Source organism: Macrobrachium rosenbergii, chromosome 28, assembly GCF_040412425.1.
Source record: "Macrobrachium rosenbergii isolate ZJJX-2024 chromosome 28, ASM4041242v1, whole genome shotgun sequence".
NCBI lineage: Eukaryota > Metazoa > Arthropoda > Malacostraca > Decapoda > Palaemonidae > Macrobrachium > Macrobrachium rosenbergii.
In genome coordinates, this window is record NC_089768.1 from 35,864,557 (window position 1) to 35,882,500 (window position 17,944).

The 17,944-nt window shown below is 35.5% G+C and overlaps 1 protein-coding gene across 2 annotated transcripts in view; it reads right to left on the reverse strand.

Moving 5' to 3' along the window:
• Positions 1-17,944, reverse strand: part of LOC136854242 (netrin receptor UNC5B-like) — a 602,045-nt gene that overhangs the window by 466,310 nt on the left and 117,791 nt on the right. For both annotated transcript variants that reach the window (XM_067130599.1, XM_067130597.1), the window contains exons 2-3: positions 14,653-14,802; positions 9,100-9,318 (exon numbers count right to left, since the gene is read on the reverse strand). In XM_067130599.1, the coding sequence (XP_066986700.1) occupies positions 9,100-9,250 (151 nt within the window). In that variant the 5' untranslated portion in view covers positions 9,251-9,318; positions 14,653-14,802. The remainder of the gene's footprint in view (positions 1-9,099; positions 9,319-14,652; positions 14,803-17,944) is intronic.

The following is a 17,944-nucleotide window of genomic DNA, read 5'->3' on the forward strand; positions in this document are numbered from 1 at the left end:
CCCGTCGGAGTAACGGCGCTTGCCTGCCACGGGCAAGGCTTCTTTCAGTCGAGTTACTGAAGCTGAAGCCTGATTGGAGGTCCTAAATGATCTGTTTCAGTGTCTTATCTTCTTTGTGGGTTTCAGGAAATTTTGATTCGATATTTACTGCTTAATCTTTGTTGACTTATAAAGTTAGACGAATGAGATGTTACACAGATATTCCTAAGAAACATTAGGTATATTTCGGACAAGATCAGAGGCGGAACATTACAAAAACTACAGAACATAAAAAAAAAGAAAAAAAAAAAAAATCTTAAAAAATACGTTCTGCTTTTTTGACTTACAAGATTGGACGAATGGGATACTCCACAGATATTCCCAAGAAAAATTTGGGATATTTCAGTCAAGATTAGAGCGAGAATAGATTACAAAAAAAAAAAAAAAAAAAAAAAAAAAATATATAAAAACAAATATATATATATATATATATAATATAAATAATAAAAAAATATATATATTAGATAAATAAATAAAAAAAAAAAATTACTTTCTGCTTCTTTGACTCATAAGGTTAGACGGACGAGATATTCCATAGATATCCCCAAGAAAAAATCAGATATATTTCGGGAGAAAATCTGAGAAAGGACATTACAAAAAGCTACAAAAACAAAAACAAATAGATAAAAATTTAAGAAATACGTTCTACGCTTTAAGGATTCAACGTTGAAAGGTAACTCTTCCAAAATGCCTTCTCGTCTGATTTCGATGACATATCTAATCCAATTTGGACTGGACAGAAGAAAGTGGAGAAGGCTTGGACGAAACAGTGACCCCATATAGAAAAGAAGGTTCAAAATACAGGTTCACAAAAAGTATTGGCATTTAAAGTTGGACAGATAGCATAAAAATGCTTTGGGAAAAAAATTAAAATAATACGGTTACAAAAAGTAATGGAATTTAAAGTTGCAAAAATATATCTTAAAAATGCTTAGAAAAAATATTCAAATAATACGATTACTAAAAGTATTGTCATTTAAAGTTGCAGATATAACACGGAAATTCTTGGAAAAAATATTCAAATGATACGGTTACTAAAATATTGTCATTTAAAGTTGCAGATATAACACGAAAATTCTTGGAAAAAAAAGATTAAAAATAATAGTGTTGCTAAACCTTTAAATGTCGATATCGGCATTTAAAGGTCCTGAAATAGCATTAACATGCTTGGAAAAAACTCAAAGTATTAAGGTATTAAAAAGTATTGGCATTTAACGTTGCAGAAATTGTATAAAAATGCTTTAACAAATTCAATTAATTTAGTTGCTAAAATTTTGGCATTTAAAAGTGGTAGAAAAAGCATATATATGATTTGAAAAAAAAATCAAGTAACAGGGTTACAAAAAATATTGGCATTTAAAGTTGCACAGATAGCATATAAGTGCTTATGAAAAAAAGATACAAAATAATAATGTTACAAATATCATGTTTATGACAACTGTCAAAAACAAAAAGACTCAAGACCTCAGATAATTATGACCCAAACATCTTGTTTCGGCAGTCATCTACTTGGAGGAATTTGAGAGTCAATTACACTCCCTGCCAACGAGGTATACACCAGTATAAGCTATCCCAAACATCAGAATTACGACAGCCTCCCTCCTTAAGTGATGAATAAGCTGTTTATCCAAACGTCTCTCACCGTATGATTGATGCATTAGTCAAAAGAATTTCTCAGCTAAACAGTTTCATTGGACGTTTCGAATAACTTTCACACTTCGGCGTCCACTGAATAAAACTATGTACAATGCTGTCTATTTATCTCTTTATCTGTTTGTCCATCTATCTGTACATAAAACAAACTCATACTTCTTTACCCACTGGATGAAACTATAAATATTCCTATCTATCTATCTATCCATACACGCAAAACACAAACACATTCACCCTTCCCTACCCACTGAACGAAACTATAAACATTAGTTTTGTGTATCTATCTATACAGACATCGAACAAACGCTGGATGAAACTATACACATTCCTATCTGTCTACCTATTATTCTATCAATCTATAAACACAACGTAAAATCTCATACAGAGCGTTTAGCAACAAACTCCAGTGGTTTATGTCCACATAACCAGGACATGCGTGACAAGTTTTCCTCCGAATATCTTTAAAATAAAACTAAATTCGACATAATGACTACTATAATTTGATCACAGCGGTCATTATCGTCATTAGCAATTACTAACAAATTACCTCTAAAAGACATTTTAACGACAGATCAGCGCTGAGGTCGAAGCCATTTCTTGAGAATAAAAAATATACATAATAACCTATCAAGAAATAAAGACGTGATTTAATTTTACATAAAATATATATAGATGATAACCTATCAAAAAATAAAGACGGGATTTAATTTCAAATAAGAGTGAACTTTGATACTCTTAATAGGTGGGTTATCATAGCTACAATCTTATCTGTTTTTTCAAGGTTGACGGTAAAAATCCGCATCTGACATCAAAAAATAAATCGTCATTGGCTGTTCACAATACCCGCCACTGGTTTCGCTGACACCAAAATATCAGTCATCATGAATCTTGGTTTGACAGTGAGACAATAACAAGATTCTGTCGGTATGAGGACGCATATTTAAGAAGAGTATTAGGAATCAGATGGCAGGATAATTAAAAATGACACCATACGATAAACTACGGAAGTTACATATTTAGATTAGATAATGATGGAAGGGTGATGGTGATGGCTTGGTCATGTCCTTCCCGTAACACCTAGAGGGCGTGAGAGGCGATGGTGATGACGATGATAATGATGATGAGTTTTGAAGAAGTAATGTGCTAGGACATTTTTAATTCTTTCTCATGAACTCTTTTTCTCCTGCTATAAAAACGAAGTTTAAGATGCACAGTAAAAACACTTTATATATATTATATATATATATATATATATATATATATATATATATATATATATATATATATATATATATATATATATATATATATATATATATATATATATATATATATATATATATATATATATAAATATATACCACAAACTGATCTGACAATTGACATCATAAACCAATTACAAATTTCAGAGAAACGTTAAATAAATAATGCCCGAAAACAAATTCGGTTTATCAAAAAATAACAAACGATGCTTTCTGAATTTGCGAGATGACAAAGAGAGAGAGAGAGAGAGAGAGAGAGAGAGAGAGAGAGAGAGAGAGAGAGAGAGAGAGAGAGAGAGAGAGTTCAAATAAACAGCATCAAAAAATACTGACCAAAAATTCCATTAAAGAGATAAAACGAGAGAGAGAGAGAGAGAGAGAGAGAGAGAGAGAGACAACTATCAACAAACCCCCATTCCCGTCAATTCGTTTATCAGTGAAATATGAAACAAAAAATAAATAAAAAAAGGTAAATAAAAAGTTTACGATCAGACCAACATTAGACCGCGACCACTCAAAATCTCCATATTCAAATCAAAAAGTGTATTTCAGTGTTTGCTTTGTGACAAAAAATTTCTATATTTCAACTCGACACAGTCAACAACTCTCTGCTCTCCCCTCTAGCAAAGTTGCCCGAAGACTTTCCACATTGAGAGAATTTTTGGGTTTTAATTATTCTTTCTTTTGTACGGCGTATGATATTTAGAAGAGCTTTAAAATGCGTGTCTTTAAATGTGTTCGTTTTTCTTCACCAAAGGCTAACTCATTTTCAAACGGTAAAGTTCAAGGCGCAGTCACTTTAAAAGGTAAAGTCCGAGACTAAATCACTTTCAAAGGGTAAAGTCTAAAGCTAAATCACTTTCAAAGGGTCAAGTCTAAAGCTAAATCACTTTCAAAAGGTCAAATCTAAAGCTAAATCACTTTCAAAGGGTCAAGTCTAAAGCTAAATCACTTTCAAAGGGTCAAGCTTAAAGCTAAATCCCTTTCAAAGGGTAAAGCCTAAAGCTAAATCCCTTTCAAAAGGTAAAGTCTAAAGCTAAATCCCTTTCAAAGGGTAAAATCCAAGACTGAATCACCTTCCAAGGTTAAAATCCAAGACTCAATCACTTTCGAAGGTTAAAGTCCAAGGCTCAATCACTTTCCATCACTTTTAAAGGTTAAAGTCCAAGGCTCAATCACTTTCCATCACTTTAAAGGTCAAAGTCAAGGCTCCATCACTTTCAAAGGGTAAAGTCCAAGGCTAAATCACTCTCAAAGGGTAAAATCAGAGACTGAATCACTTTCAAAGGGATAAGTTTATTTTCTCTATTATCAGAATTTTGTTTCAGCATTTAACGAATTTTAAATCAAACTTTTCGATAATTCTACAATATTATAAAAGTCTTGTACAGATTCGTCAATGAAACTGTTGCCTTCTAAGAATCCACAATGAGTCTTCACTCAATGAATGCTTGGAATAAACTTGACTATAATTTACCTTAGCAATACAAACATTCTTGCGTAAGCAAACGCTTACTTCACAAGGTCTCAAACAACTGCTGAGCTTATGACTGGAATATACCCTCTCAGCTCAGGGCTTCTAATATATTTCCTCACAAATACCTCCAAATATATTTTTCTTTAAAGAGGCTGTAGCCTAAATTGTTCTGAATTTCACTCGTCTCGGTTCTCTTCGTAAGTAAATCAGTCCCAGGAGTCTATGTAATAACAATACTTTTTCCCCTTTTTGATTTCCAACACGAGAGAGAGAGAAAGAGAGAGAGAGAGAATTCCTGTAGTGTATCACACATCTTCCCTCCCACCTCCTTCCAACATCCCTCCCATCCCCTCCCCCACCCCCACCCCCACTCCTTTCAAAAGTCCAAAGAGGAGGAGGGGGAGTTCCCCCCCCTCCCCCCCCTTCGTTTCCCCCTTAAAACATCTTTCTAAAGCCCCTGGATAGCACCAAGGTCGATCTCCCCTCGTCGAGTCTATGACAAACTTTGTCGAATCGACCCAGGGATGTTCCGCTAGTTCCACAGGTTCCACTAGTTCCGCATCCCCTAACGTTCCCCTCTTCAGTGAGCTTATCAGGCCTAATTCTCTCTCTCTCTCTCTCTCTCTCTCACTTGTCAGTTTCTCATGGATTCCTCACTTCTCTTGAGATGATGCCAGTCTTCTCTTACCACCGGGGCACATAACCTCTGCATCAACGCCATACCGCTGAGAGAGTAATATTCTAATATTCTGCCCCTTTTCCGTACTAACGAAAAGTCTTTTCAGACGCTCTGATATTAAGGAGAACCTGGTAGTAATTTACCGTAGGACTAGCCATACACGCACACACACACACACACACACACACACACACACACACACACACACACACACATATATATATATATATATATATATATATATATATATATATGTGTGTGTGTGTGTGTGTAAATATAAATATATGTGTATCCTTCAATGTAAACATTGCACCTTTGATTTTTTTATGCAAAACAAATCACCCATGAGATCATTCATATCAATACGGAAAAAATTCTCTCTTTGAATCTTAAACAACTGTCAAATCTTTATTAAACATTCTCGACCATACAAAATCTAATTTGAAAACAAATAAACTCTTTTATATATCCAAGTCAACATTAAAATTATTCACATATGCTAAACAAGTGCAGAAACTAAGACTGAATTCATATAACAGGGAGAGAATTCATATAATAGAGAGAGAATTCATAGGGAGAGAGACACCGAGAGAGATGAAGAGAAACTTTCTTCTGAAGAGAGAATACGCCGACCTTCAAAGCTAAAAGGAATTATGGGGAATTCATAAGCGAGAATAAAAGGCTTCTTTCTACGTTCTGCCGGATGCCATCCGCACGGCAGGTCGGTTGACGGGAATGTCACCCCACCTTTTGGCAGAGATCACAGACATTTCAAAGCGTTTAAGTATTTTGCAAAGCATTCACCCTACAAAGCGAGAGATGAAGGCTGCTTCAATGCTGCTGTTGCTGCGACTCGAGGAATCGAAAATGAAATAAAATAGGGGACATGGCTGCGAAATGGATGCATTATATACGCTCGAGTATTTGACAGACATGATTCACACAAGGTCGCAAAGGTTTGCCATCTATCTTGCGCCTCTGAGGTCGGGTCACCGGGGAGGAGGAGGAGGAGGAGGAGGAGGAGGAGGAGAGGGAAGAGGAAGAGGAAGAGGAGAGGAGGAGTAGGAGGAGAGGAAGAGGAGGTGGGAGGGGGAAGAGGACGTGTAGGAGTGGGAGGAAGAGGAGGGGAGGAGGAGGAGGGGAGGAGGGGAGGGGGGGGGGAGAGGAGGAAAGGAGGAAGGAGGAGGAGGAGGAGGAGGAGGAGGAGGAGGAGGGGAGGAGGAGGCGTGGGGGGGGGGGAGGAGGAGGAGGAGTGGGAGGGGGAAGAACAGGAAGTGCAGGAGCGGGAGGAAGAGGAAGGGAAGGAGGAGGAGGAGGAGGATGAGGAGGAGGAGGAGGAGGAGAAAAACGAGGAGGAGGTGGTGGTTCTGTCACCGTTATGAAACCCTCCACCATAATCTTTTAAACGACAACCATCAAATATTTATTTGTTTATTTATTTGTCTTTAATTAAGACTGGGAGAAGTCGAGACAAGATTATCCACACAAACTTTTTCAACTTGTTCTACCCTCGGGTGGGTAGGTGGGTAGGTGGGAAGCCTGGGAAGCCTGGGGGAGATGGTGGGGTAGGGGTTCCTGCTGTCAAAATGTACTGGGCGGCCAGACGAACAGGACGGATTGAGTATTCACCTTCTTTATTATTATTATTATTATTATTATTATTATTATTATTATTATTCAAGAGGTATCAATGGCTATCTTATGTATGGTTTCATCCCAGTGGTGTGTTTTTGGGTGGTTGATAAATTACGTTAATTACGTTATTTTACAATTTATTTGCAATACATGGTCATATATCAACACAACCACAATTAATGAAATTGCTTCAACAGTGCAAGGACGAAAAACACCATCTGTTGGCGAAAAGGGAAACTAAAAAGATAATAAATTATTTCTACACCTTTCTAGTAACCCGCCAACGCTTCACTTCAGCCCACTTCAGAAGCTCCCGTGGCTGGAGGTACGTGAAGTGAAATCAAACTTCTTACATAAAATATCGGAAAATAGTACTGAAACTTTTTGGGACACTATTTCATTAAAATATTTCCCTGGCAACCTTTCTGAAAGTTTCTCCGAAGAAGGTAAGACATATTTTTGACGACAGAATGATAGGGCTCCTTTAACGCATATACATACAGAGCATACTTAAAGGGGATGCATATATATAACAAGAAAAATATACACACTATACATATATACACACACACACACACACATATATATATATATATATATATATATATATATATACATACATATATATATATACCCTCTCTCACTAGTATGAAATTATTGATGTAACTTCACCTAAAAAGAGAGAGTTTCAGGTATATAGGAACCCCTTCCTCTCCTCCCTCCCCCCCTCCTCTCCCTCCTTCCCCCATCCCCTCTCCCTTCTCTCATCTTTCCCCCTGAGAATATTTACAAGCACAAGTTGTTTAGTTTAAGGATAAGGCCCCCTCCATAATCCTAGGGAAGGCAGCCTCATCACGGCTCAAAGAAGGATGCAAGAAAAAAAAAAAAAAAGAATTATTAAAACAGAACGTGAAATGGAATGGAATAGAACGTAGATGCAGAAATATATATATATATATATATATATATATATATATATATATATATATATATATATATATATATATATACACATATACACTACGATAAATTAAATACAAAAGAAGGCGACGATGATTATTCAACGAAAGCAAAGAAGTTAACCATAAGGAACGGACTGACATAAAGGAAAATGCCAAATAAGTAAATAAAATCAAATTAGACATCAAGCCTTTGGTGAAAACAGCCATTTTTTTAATGCCATGGACACGAGAAATTTGGACAAACTATAAGGAGTCCTGAAGAAGATAACAGAAATGTGGTTCCCTATTCAAAAGAAATAGTTGTTAATGAGGTCTAATGTTTAGCTGAAAACTCTTAAGTTAAAACTGAAAATATTTAATATCGATAAACTATAACAATTTATGAATAATGCGCAAATCTGTAAACAATATTCATGAAAATAAATACTCACGAGCAAATATCATTTCTTGCGTAAACAAATAAATGCTAGCTCAGTTTACACAATCCAAACCTAAATCTTGCGATTTTCAATAACGGTATCCTAAACACACACACACACACATACACTACAGCCAACATATACGCTTAGATCATATGCTTAGGTCAGGGCTAAACCAAAGGAACATAACATTTGCGGGAAAGTGGCTATAAAATGTCAAATCACAATGGGATTCGCCTCAACAAAACGGCTGGAATCATCTCATATGCATAATAAGTCAACTCCTCAGCCATCTTTATGTCCTGAGATTGCTTGTAAGCGGAATTTTGATTGACTTGACACTCAAAATTCTTATCTATTCGTGACTGTAATATGCCTGTAACTTATTTCAAATTTAGATCGATGTTTCGAAGAAAAACAAAGAAGGCAATGGAATGTTTTCATGCATTTCACACAAGAGGCTGAAAAAACCATAGGCATTAGCATAATTTATTTTTAATGAACTTCTTGCATTGCTAGGTAACTTTTTCAGTAAAGGTATACAACCAATGAATATTCATTTTAATATTAACACAATCCTTCAACAATGGAGACTGAAATACCCAGATATCTTTGACTGCAATTTAATGGTGTTTGCACCCGAATTCTTTCGCGCGGCTTGGAAAATGCATTCAAATCCACTGACAGCATCTTCGAAGTCCTCCTATGTCTCTGTAAGCTCACAGGGCAGGCGCTAATCTCCTGTTTCTTAGGCCGACATGTGGCCAGTGTGACGCTAGGCCCACTATCTAACTCCCCAGCCCGAGGGCTGGCACCCAATCTCCTACTGAACCTCTCGGGGTTTTTCGGACCATTAGGTTGGCCGGCTGCCGGATTTTTGCAGCGGAGCAATCCGAGCCATCAGTGAGCGGCGGGATTTGAACCCCGACCTTCTCACACAAATAACAAAGACATGATCCTAAGGAGTACTCACATGCAATGGTGATTTTGGCAGACTTGCTTGTCGTCTCGCCCCGGGAACTCCAGGCGATGCACTGACATCCGTAACCCTCGCTGTCGAAGTACTCCTCGACGACCACCCTCTCCACTTGGAGCTGGACCTCCACCACCCTCACGCCCGTCATGGGGTCGACGAAGGACGTCTCCTTCTCTGCCTCTGGCCCAGGGGCGCCGCCGTTGCACTTGAAGTACACTGCGATGGAAAGAAGTATTTAAGAATGAGTGAAGGTCGATTGTAAATTTTTTTTTTATTTTACGATAATATATTCACGTATGATTTTGTGCAGTGGTTATGTCTGTTAGTATATATATATATATATATATATATATATATATATATATATATATATATATATATATATATATATATATATATATATATATATATATATATATATATATATATATATACGTATATGTATGTATGTATGTATGTATGAATGTATGTATATATATATATATATATATATATATATATATATATATATATATATATATATATATATATATATATATATAAGTATACATATATATGCATGTTTGTATTTATGTATGTATGTAAGTATGTATGTGCGCATATATATATACATACACACACACATATATATATAAATATACACACACCTGTATTACAAATTATTATAAATAACATCTATGAAAATTTTTCATATATATGTAAGAGAGAGAGAGAGAGAGAAATTAACCGAATGGTTTGGTGTTCTCCCTCTCCAAGGGGCGAGAATTACCTCTTTTTAAAAGTGTAATTTATGATAATTTCTAACATTGGGGTTTAATACCTGTCCTATAGCGTTGCAAGACGCACGACCATGGCTAACTTTAACATTAAATTATGTAAAAAACTACTGGCGCTAGGGGGCTGCAATTTGGTATGTTTGATGATAAGATGGTGGATGATCAAAATACCAATTTGCAGCCCTCGAGCCTCAGTAATTTTTAAGATCTGAGGGCGGACAGACAAAGCCATCTCAATAATTTTCTTTTACAGAAAACTAAAAATATGTCCAGTGAATGACTAAACAACACGAAAACTACCACACCTAAACGAAAATGTCTAGTGGAGCGAACTGTGCCACTCTAACAGACGCGTTTGTACCGGGCAATTTAGAAAGAAAAAGGAGAAATGGGAGGAAATGTTGTGAAAGAGTGATGAGACGACATTTTCCTACTCTGCAAGGCGTCCGTGAATCAGCGATGCAGGGACTTTGATTGACCCCTGGGATAGAGTGCCAGTGATAACATGGTTATTTATTGTTTCCGAAAACGAACCACGTTTTAGGGGCGAGGCGTCAGCGCGTGCGTTGGTATATATAATAAACAATAATAATAAATATTATAATAAAAATAATAATAATAACAATTCACAATTATGTAGTAAACTGTATTACTATGTATAAGTCAAGAGCAAAGTCTTGACTCTTGACTTTTATATAGTAATATAGTTTACTATATAATTGAGGATTTTTATTACACAAACTGTTTTGCAAGAGATTGTGAATTTCATAATAATAATAATAATAATAATAATAATAATAATAATAATAATAATAATAATAATAAAAAATCCGAGAGGATCTGATCTTGTTTGTTCTCTCCCGGGGGGACAGCATCAGAGATATGACACAGCCACCCACCCCATGCAAACCGGTTTGTCCGCCCCGGGTGGGGGCGGGGTAGGTAGGGGAACGGGAAGGTACGGGAGACACCCACCCTCCTCCTGCAAACCTGTTTGTCCGCCCTGGGTGGGGGCGGGGTAGGTAGGGGATCGGGAGGGTAGGGGAAACCGCAACAATCTCTTCAATAATAATAATAATAATAATAATAATAATAATAATAATAATAATAATAATAGTAATAATAATAATAATCGCCTTCAACGCTGAGGGACACAAAGGGTCTTTATTTAAATCTCTATCATGTACTCACCTCCATTATGTACTTTCTCCAATCTCCATTCTCACAGTTCCCATCCAAGTATGCTGGGTCTTACAACTAGTCAGGCTCTACTCTCCTACGGGTTGTGAGAAGGACAGGTCCAAGCCATCTCCATCTCTCTTTCATTATCATCTCATTTATAAATGGAACCTTTGTGCTTTCCTTTACGTATCAGTTCTACCTCAATTCTACAATCTGACTCCTAACATTCTTCTTAAAATTTTACTTTCAAATTGACAAAATCTTTCAAAATTAGTTGAGTTTTCATGCCAATATTGCCAGTGAAATAATAATAATAATAATAATAATAATAATAATAATAATAATAATAATAATAATAATAATAATAATAATAATAATTGATAAACATTAAATTTCAACATGACAAAATGCTCTTCTGTAATTCCTCTCTTCTCCGAATACTCGTATTGATTCAGCGTTTAACAAATTATCATATATGCAGATTATACAAAACAAGTGAGATTTACATGTCAACAAGTTTACAGAGAGAGAGAGAGAGAGAGAGAGAGAGAGAGAGAGAGAGAGAGAGAGAGAGAGAGAGAGAGAGAGAGATTCGCAAAGCACTAGGGTCCCCAGTAGCACTCTTTGGTCATCTACAGTTTTCAAATTGGGTTGAAGCTTTGTTCATAATATTTTCGGATAATTTTCCTAATTTTTAATTAATCTATTTAAGCTGTTCAATCGTGACGAATTAAAAGCCCAATTAGCATTACAACGGCGGAATGAACAACGGAGAATTAGGGTGGAAAGCCCAACAATGTTATGTAAAACACGTCTTGTGATTAAGGGCTAAGCTTCCGGTTTCTCCCCCTTCTCTCTCTCTCTCTCTCTCTCTCTCTCTCTCTCTCTCTCTCTCTCTCTCACAATTATAAGCAAATACGGAAGGATTTTCCACTCGGCAAAGTCGTCTTCATTAACTCACCATCACGAAAAGTCCACAAAAGTGATTATTGCTCATAATTAACCTTGATCAAATACAAGGGGGGGCGGGGATGATGATGATGGGGAGGAGGAAAGGGGTGGTGGGGACAGGGGGAGGGGGAGAGACAAGGAGCCTTCGACAGCACGTCCGCGAAGCCGTGTTTGCTCGGAAGAGAAAATTAGTATCTATTTTTGATGGTCTGGAAGACAAAGAAGAGAAAGTGACGGGAAACTTCGTTTCGGAAAATTTCAAACCAAGCATTTTCGAAAATTCGTCCTAAACACGGAGGAGAGATAAAGATGGCAAAGTGACAAACTCTACTTTTGTGTAAGAAGACTTTTTGGTGGAATTTCAAAATAACTTGTATATTTTTTAAAAGTCCTCCTGAACATCCAATTGATAAGGTAGGATAGGATATGTAATGCGAAAATTAACTGTAACTATGGATATTCTCTTAAAAGTATTATAACTGTTTTACTGATAACACTTCCAATATGTTAATTAAAAAAATAAGCATTTAAGTGAGTCATTAAAAGCCTTGTCAAGAAATAATTCCTAATATTTTCTGTTTCAAAAACTATTTCTAACAAAATATCCACTTTTGTTTAAAAATTCTGCTGTAGCATTTATAAAATATGATACAAAATTTTCATATAAAACTTTCTCTAATGTCTCAAATAAGGGCCCAAGGAACTGGAAGGTGTTCCTAAAAATTTACACATTTCTCGAGGGCATCCACTTTTTCGGAAAGTTCAATATTATTTACATATTTCTATGACATGTTTAATATGTTCACTAAATTAGGCACCCACTCTCGTTCAAATGCATTGAATAAAAACATTAAGTACATTTTTAGAGTTTGTTCTAAATAAGGCATCTCATTTTAATATAGATTTTCTCAACAATTATTGCAAGTATTCCTCCTACATGCGTACAAACTGAATGTTGTAATTACATCTGATAAAAAATATTTCTGGAAAAAATGATTTCGCATAAGGAACGAATAATTGTTGAAATTATTCTTCATGTAACATTACAGTTGTACGTTCTAATTCATGGCAAGAAACTAAATTTCTAAGCAAACAACATGAATCTATCAAGTCGGCGCCTTCATCTTCGGGAATCCAACCGACATAAAACTGAACTTGATGGGTGTCATATTCACTTTAAGGAAATACATTTCTGACCAAAAATTTGAATCTTTCAAATCGGCGCCTTCATCCTCGGGAATCCAACCGACATAAAACTGAACTTGATGGGTGTCAAATTCACATTAAGAAAATAGCGAACTTGGTGGGTGTCAAATTCACATTAAGAAAAAAGCGAACTTGATGGGTGTCAAATTCACAATAAAAAAATACATTTCTGACCAAAGAACCTGTATCGATCACGTCGGCGAACTAACCTCCTCCTTCGGGAACCCTTCCAACGTTAAAGTTGAATGATTTTATAAACGGTTATGTAATGAATCTGCCAATTACGCAATTCTCGAGTGTGTTTTTTGGGAGCTGGCGGTAAATATCGCCAGTCGATATCACTGAGGTTTGTGTATCTTGCTGCTGACTAGCATGTATAATGTAACTTCCGGTGGGTTGGTAAGCTCAGTGGTGTCATTTACAGTCAACTTAAAGAAAATGGCTATAGGCTGCCATGCCACTGGCCTCTAGACTTGCAAGAATTAATAAAATTCTAGAGTTAATGCAAAAAAAAAAAAAAAGCTTTTCCCTCACATGAGGTTGCTATAAGCCTTAGGACACTCCAAGTGAAAGTAACTCAGAATACTCGGACTTAAAGTAGCTTAGAATACTCCCACTTAAAGTAACTCAGAATACTCCGACTTGAAGTAACTTATAATGCTCTGGCTTAAAGTAACTTATAATGCTCCAACTTCAAGTAACTTAGAATATTCCGACTTTAAGTAACCTAGAATACTCCAACCTCAAGTAACTTAGAATGCTCTAACTTAGAGTAACTTAGAACGCTGCAACTTCAAATAACTTAGAATACTCCGACTTCACGAAACTTAGAATATTCCGACTTAAAGTAACTTGTAACTTAGAATGCTCCAACTTAAAGTAACTTAGAATACTCTGACTTAAAGTAACTTAGAATACACCAACTTAAGGTAACTTTGAATGCTCCAACTTAATACCCCATCTGACAAGTAAATAACAACACTAAGACAACAGTCATCTTAGAACATTTCAAATGAACAGTATAACTTAAAATATTCCGACTAACAGTTACTTAAGAACACTCCAACTGAAAGTATAACTTAGAATACTCCAACTGATAGTTACTTTAGAATACTAGATATACTACAGTAACAATTACCTTAGAGTATTCCAACTGAGAATATAACTTGGAATGCTCCAATTATATTTACCTTAGAATAAACTAACTGAAAGTATTACTTACAATACTCCAACTAACAGTTACCGCAGAGTACAGCCAAGTGAAAACATAACTTAGAATACTCCAACTGACAGTTACCATACAGTATTCCAAATAGAAACATGACCTAGAATACTCCATCTAACATTTGCTTAAGAGCGCACTATAGCTGGAAGCATCACTTTGAACACTCCAGTTGAAACTACAACTTAGAATACCGCAACAGAAAAATTCTACCTTTGAGGGCGTGCGCGGCCTTGCACACGAGGGTGGCTGGTTTATTCTTGATGACGTAGGCATCCTGCGGCCCCTCCAGGATAATTGGGGGCGAGCTGTCAGCCACCCCCGTCAGCGAGCCTGAAGAGGAGCCACTTCCTCCGCCGTCGCCTGAGGAGGAGACAGAAATAAGGGCGTTATTGACGGTACTTGAGGGACAGACGGAGACGGACTTGAAAAAAATAAAATAAAAGTGAATTTATTATATTTTGGTAAATGGAGTTCATTGTAATTTTCAAAATTACAGGAGAGAGAGAGAGAGAGAGAGAGAGAGAGAGAGAGAGAGAGAGAGAGAGAGAGAGAGAGAGGCTTTTAGTATTATGAAGTCACATTACGGCCTGATGGATATGAATAAAATACAAATACTAAAATACTTCTTTATATATATATATATATATATATATATATATATATATATATATATATATATATATATATATATATATATATATATATATATATATATATATATATATATATATATATATATATATATATATATATATATATATATATATATAATATATATATATAAAAATGATAAAAATCAATTCAACCTCTACATAAAATATTCCTTTCCCTTCGTCGAATCTAAACTAGCAAGTCATACACACACAAATCCCCTCAACATTTCCAGTAAGAGTTTCAGCTCAGCAAAACAGACTTGCGAAAAAAAAAAAAATTGCGTCTGTTGACAAAACAAAACTATGAATCAAAGTTGACGCTTTTAAAGAGGAATCTTTTGTGTCACAACTAAACGGTCCAGGTCGGCAAAACTCAAAGCCTCGAAAGCATTCGGTTTGGGAAAGAAAATGTGGAATGAAAATTCGCATATTTTTTGTCTAGTGAGTTGATTCATGTGCATTACTTGTAAAGCAAGGCTGGCTCTCTCTCTCTCTCTCTCTCTCTCTCTCTCTCTCTCTCTCTCTCTCTATATATATATATATATATATATATATATATATATATATATATATATATATATATATATATATATATATATACATATACTTATATATGTATATATACATATATAAACATATATGCACATATATACATACATATATAAATGTATATATATAAATCTATATATATATATTTATATTTATACATGTACATATATAAATATATATACCTGTATACATATATTTTTATATATATAAAATTAATATTCGGCGTGCCATCTTGAACTTCAAGTCTAAGAGAGAGAGAGAGAGAGAGAGAGAGAGAGAGAGAGAGAGAGAGAGAGAGAGAGAGAGAGAGAGAACCGATCATTAATAAAATATATAACTGCCAAAAAAATGAAGTGAAGAACTCATACACAAAAACAATAAAAATAAAAAAAAAATGTGAAAAATATTTCAAGTCTCCATGAAGTGTTTTCAAAATTCCCTTCCAGATGTAAAACCACCAAGTCATGGAATCCATTAATTTTCCGCAGACACAACACCGAGTTTAAAATCACAAGTTTTTATTTATATCGCACATTCAAAATAATATTCGAACTGCGAATGGTCCCAAAACGCTTCAAGAAAACCACAGGTAAGATAAGATAATGAAATCGGAAAAATGTCTTAAAATGAAGTGAGCAGAAAAATTTGAATATGACAACTTTCATGAAGGGTCGACGTTATACTTGATAAACAATATTTCTTTCAATACAACAAGGCAGTATAAATTTAAAGTACTATATAAATAAAAAAAAGGTAGATTAAAAACATAAAAATTTCTAGTAAAGAAGAAGAATGTTAAAGAAAATTTATTTTAAAATATAACATGAAAACATGAAAAAAATATCTAAAATGAGAAAAAATCTAAACCTTCTGAAATGTAGAATTCTCTCTTTCTCTCTCTCTCTCCTTCCCCCAAAACTGAGACCTGATGTGCCTTAAATAAACTCAAAGTAGCAGAAATGTAAAGTCTCTCTCTTTCTTTTCTCTCTCTCTCTCTCTCTCTCTCTCTCCAAACTGAGACCTGATGTGCCTTTCAATAAACTCAAAGTAACAGAAATGTAAAGTCTCTCTCTCTCTCTCTCTCTCCAAACTGAGACCTGATGTGCCTTTAAATAAACTCAAAGTAGCAGAAATGTAAAGTCTCTCTATCTCTCTCTCTCTCTCTCTCTCTCACATACACACACACACACATACATCAACACAAACACACACACAAAGAGCAATTCCCTCCCAAGAAAAGAAAATAACCCCGACACAATTAAAAAAAAAAAAAACACAGGACGGACCATCAAGGCATTTTCTTTGGGGAATTGAAGGGTTCAATAGGGTAGGGAGACGAAAGCGAGGTTTCGTGCGGATTTTTCATAACCCAGAAAGGACCCAAATACCCAAGCACATTAACGTCGTGCCCGCCAACATTTCCGGCGGATTTTTATTCGAGATAATCGCCGTTCCGTGGCTGGGTTTACCTGGGATTTACCTCGGATTTACTAGGCAAATCATATGTGCATAACATGTCAGCTTATAGCCTTCTCGATGGCGCTGATTCACTACATCAAGGGATGAGGAAGAAGACTGTGCGTGTGTTTGTTTGTTTGTGTCTTGGTTCTAGTGGTTCGGTCTGGGTCTTATTGGCGCGCGCTCTCTCTCTCTCTCTCTCTCTCTCTCTCTCTCTCTCTCTCTCTCTATATATATATATATATATATATATATATATATATATATATATATATATATATATATATATATATATATATATATATATATATATATATATATATATATATGTCTCATCCACACATATAAGCTCTTTCATTAATGGAAAAAAAACAACACACTTTAATAAAAAAAAAAAACATACACACAAAACAACGGCAAAATAAAAACGCAACACGACGGAAATACAGAAATAAATCTCCGGTCGAGAGAAAAGACCTCCTCCTCCTCCTCCTCCTCCTCCTCCTCCTCCTCCTCCTCCTCCTCCTCCTCCTCCTCCTCCCCATCCTCCTCCTCCCCAACAGGTCGCGTTAATGAAAAAAAAGGCTGAAATCTTCATAAAGCTGACATCTAGAAAACTGCTAAAAAGAATAAAGAAATAAATAAAAAGTTTGGTTAAGATGGCTAACTGTAAAGCAAATAATTAACGCCTTTTGAATTTTGAGAAAAAGTTCTGTGAATCTCGAAGGTTTCCATTATTTAGTTCAACTGCTGATGAGTCTATAATGTTTTGTTAAAGGAACTATTTATAAAGGGATGGAATACAGGACTGTCACGCTCCTCTCTCTCTCTCTCTCTCTCTC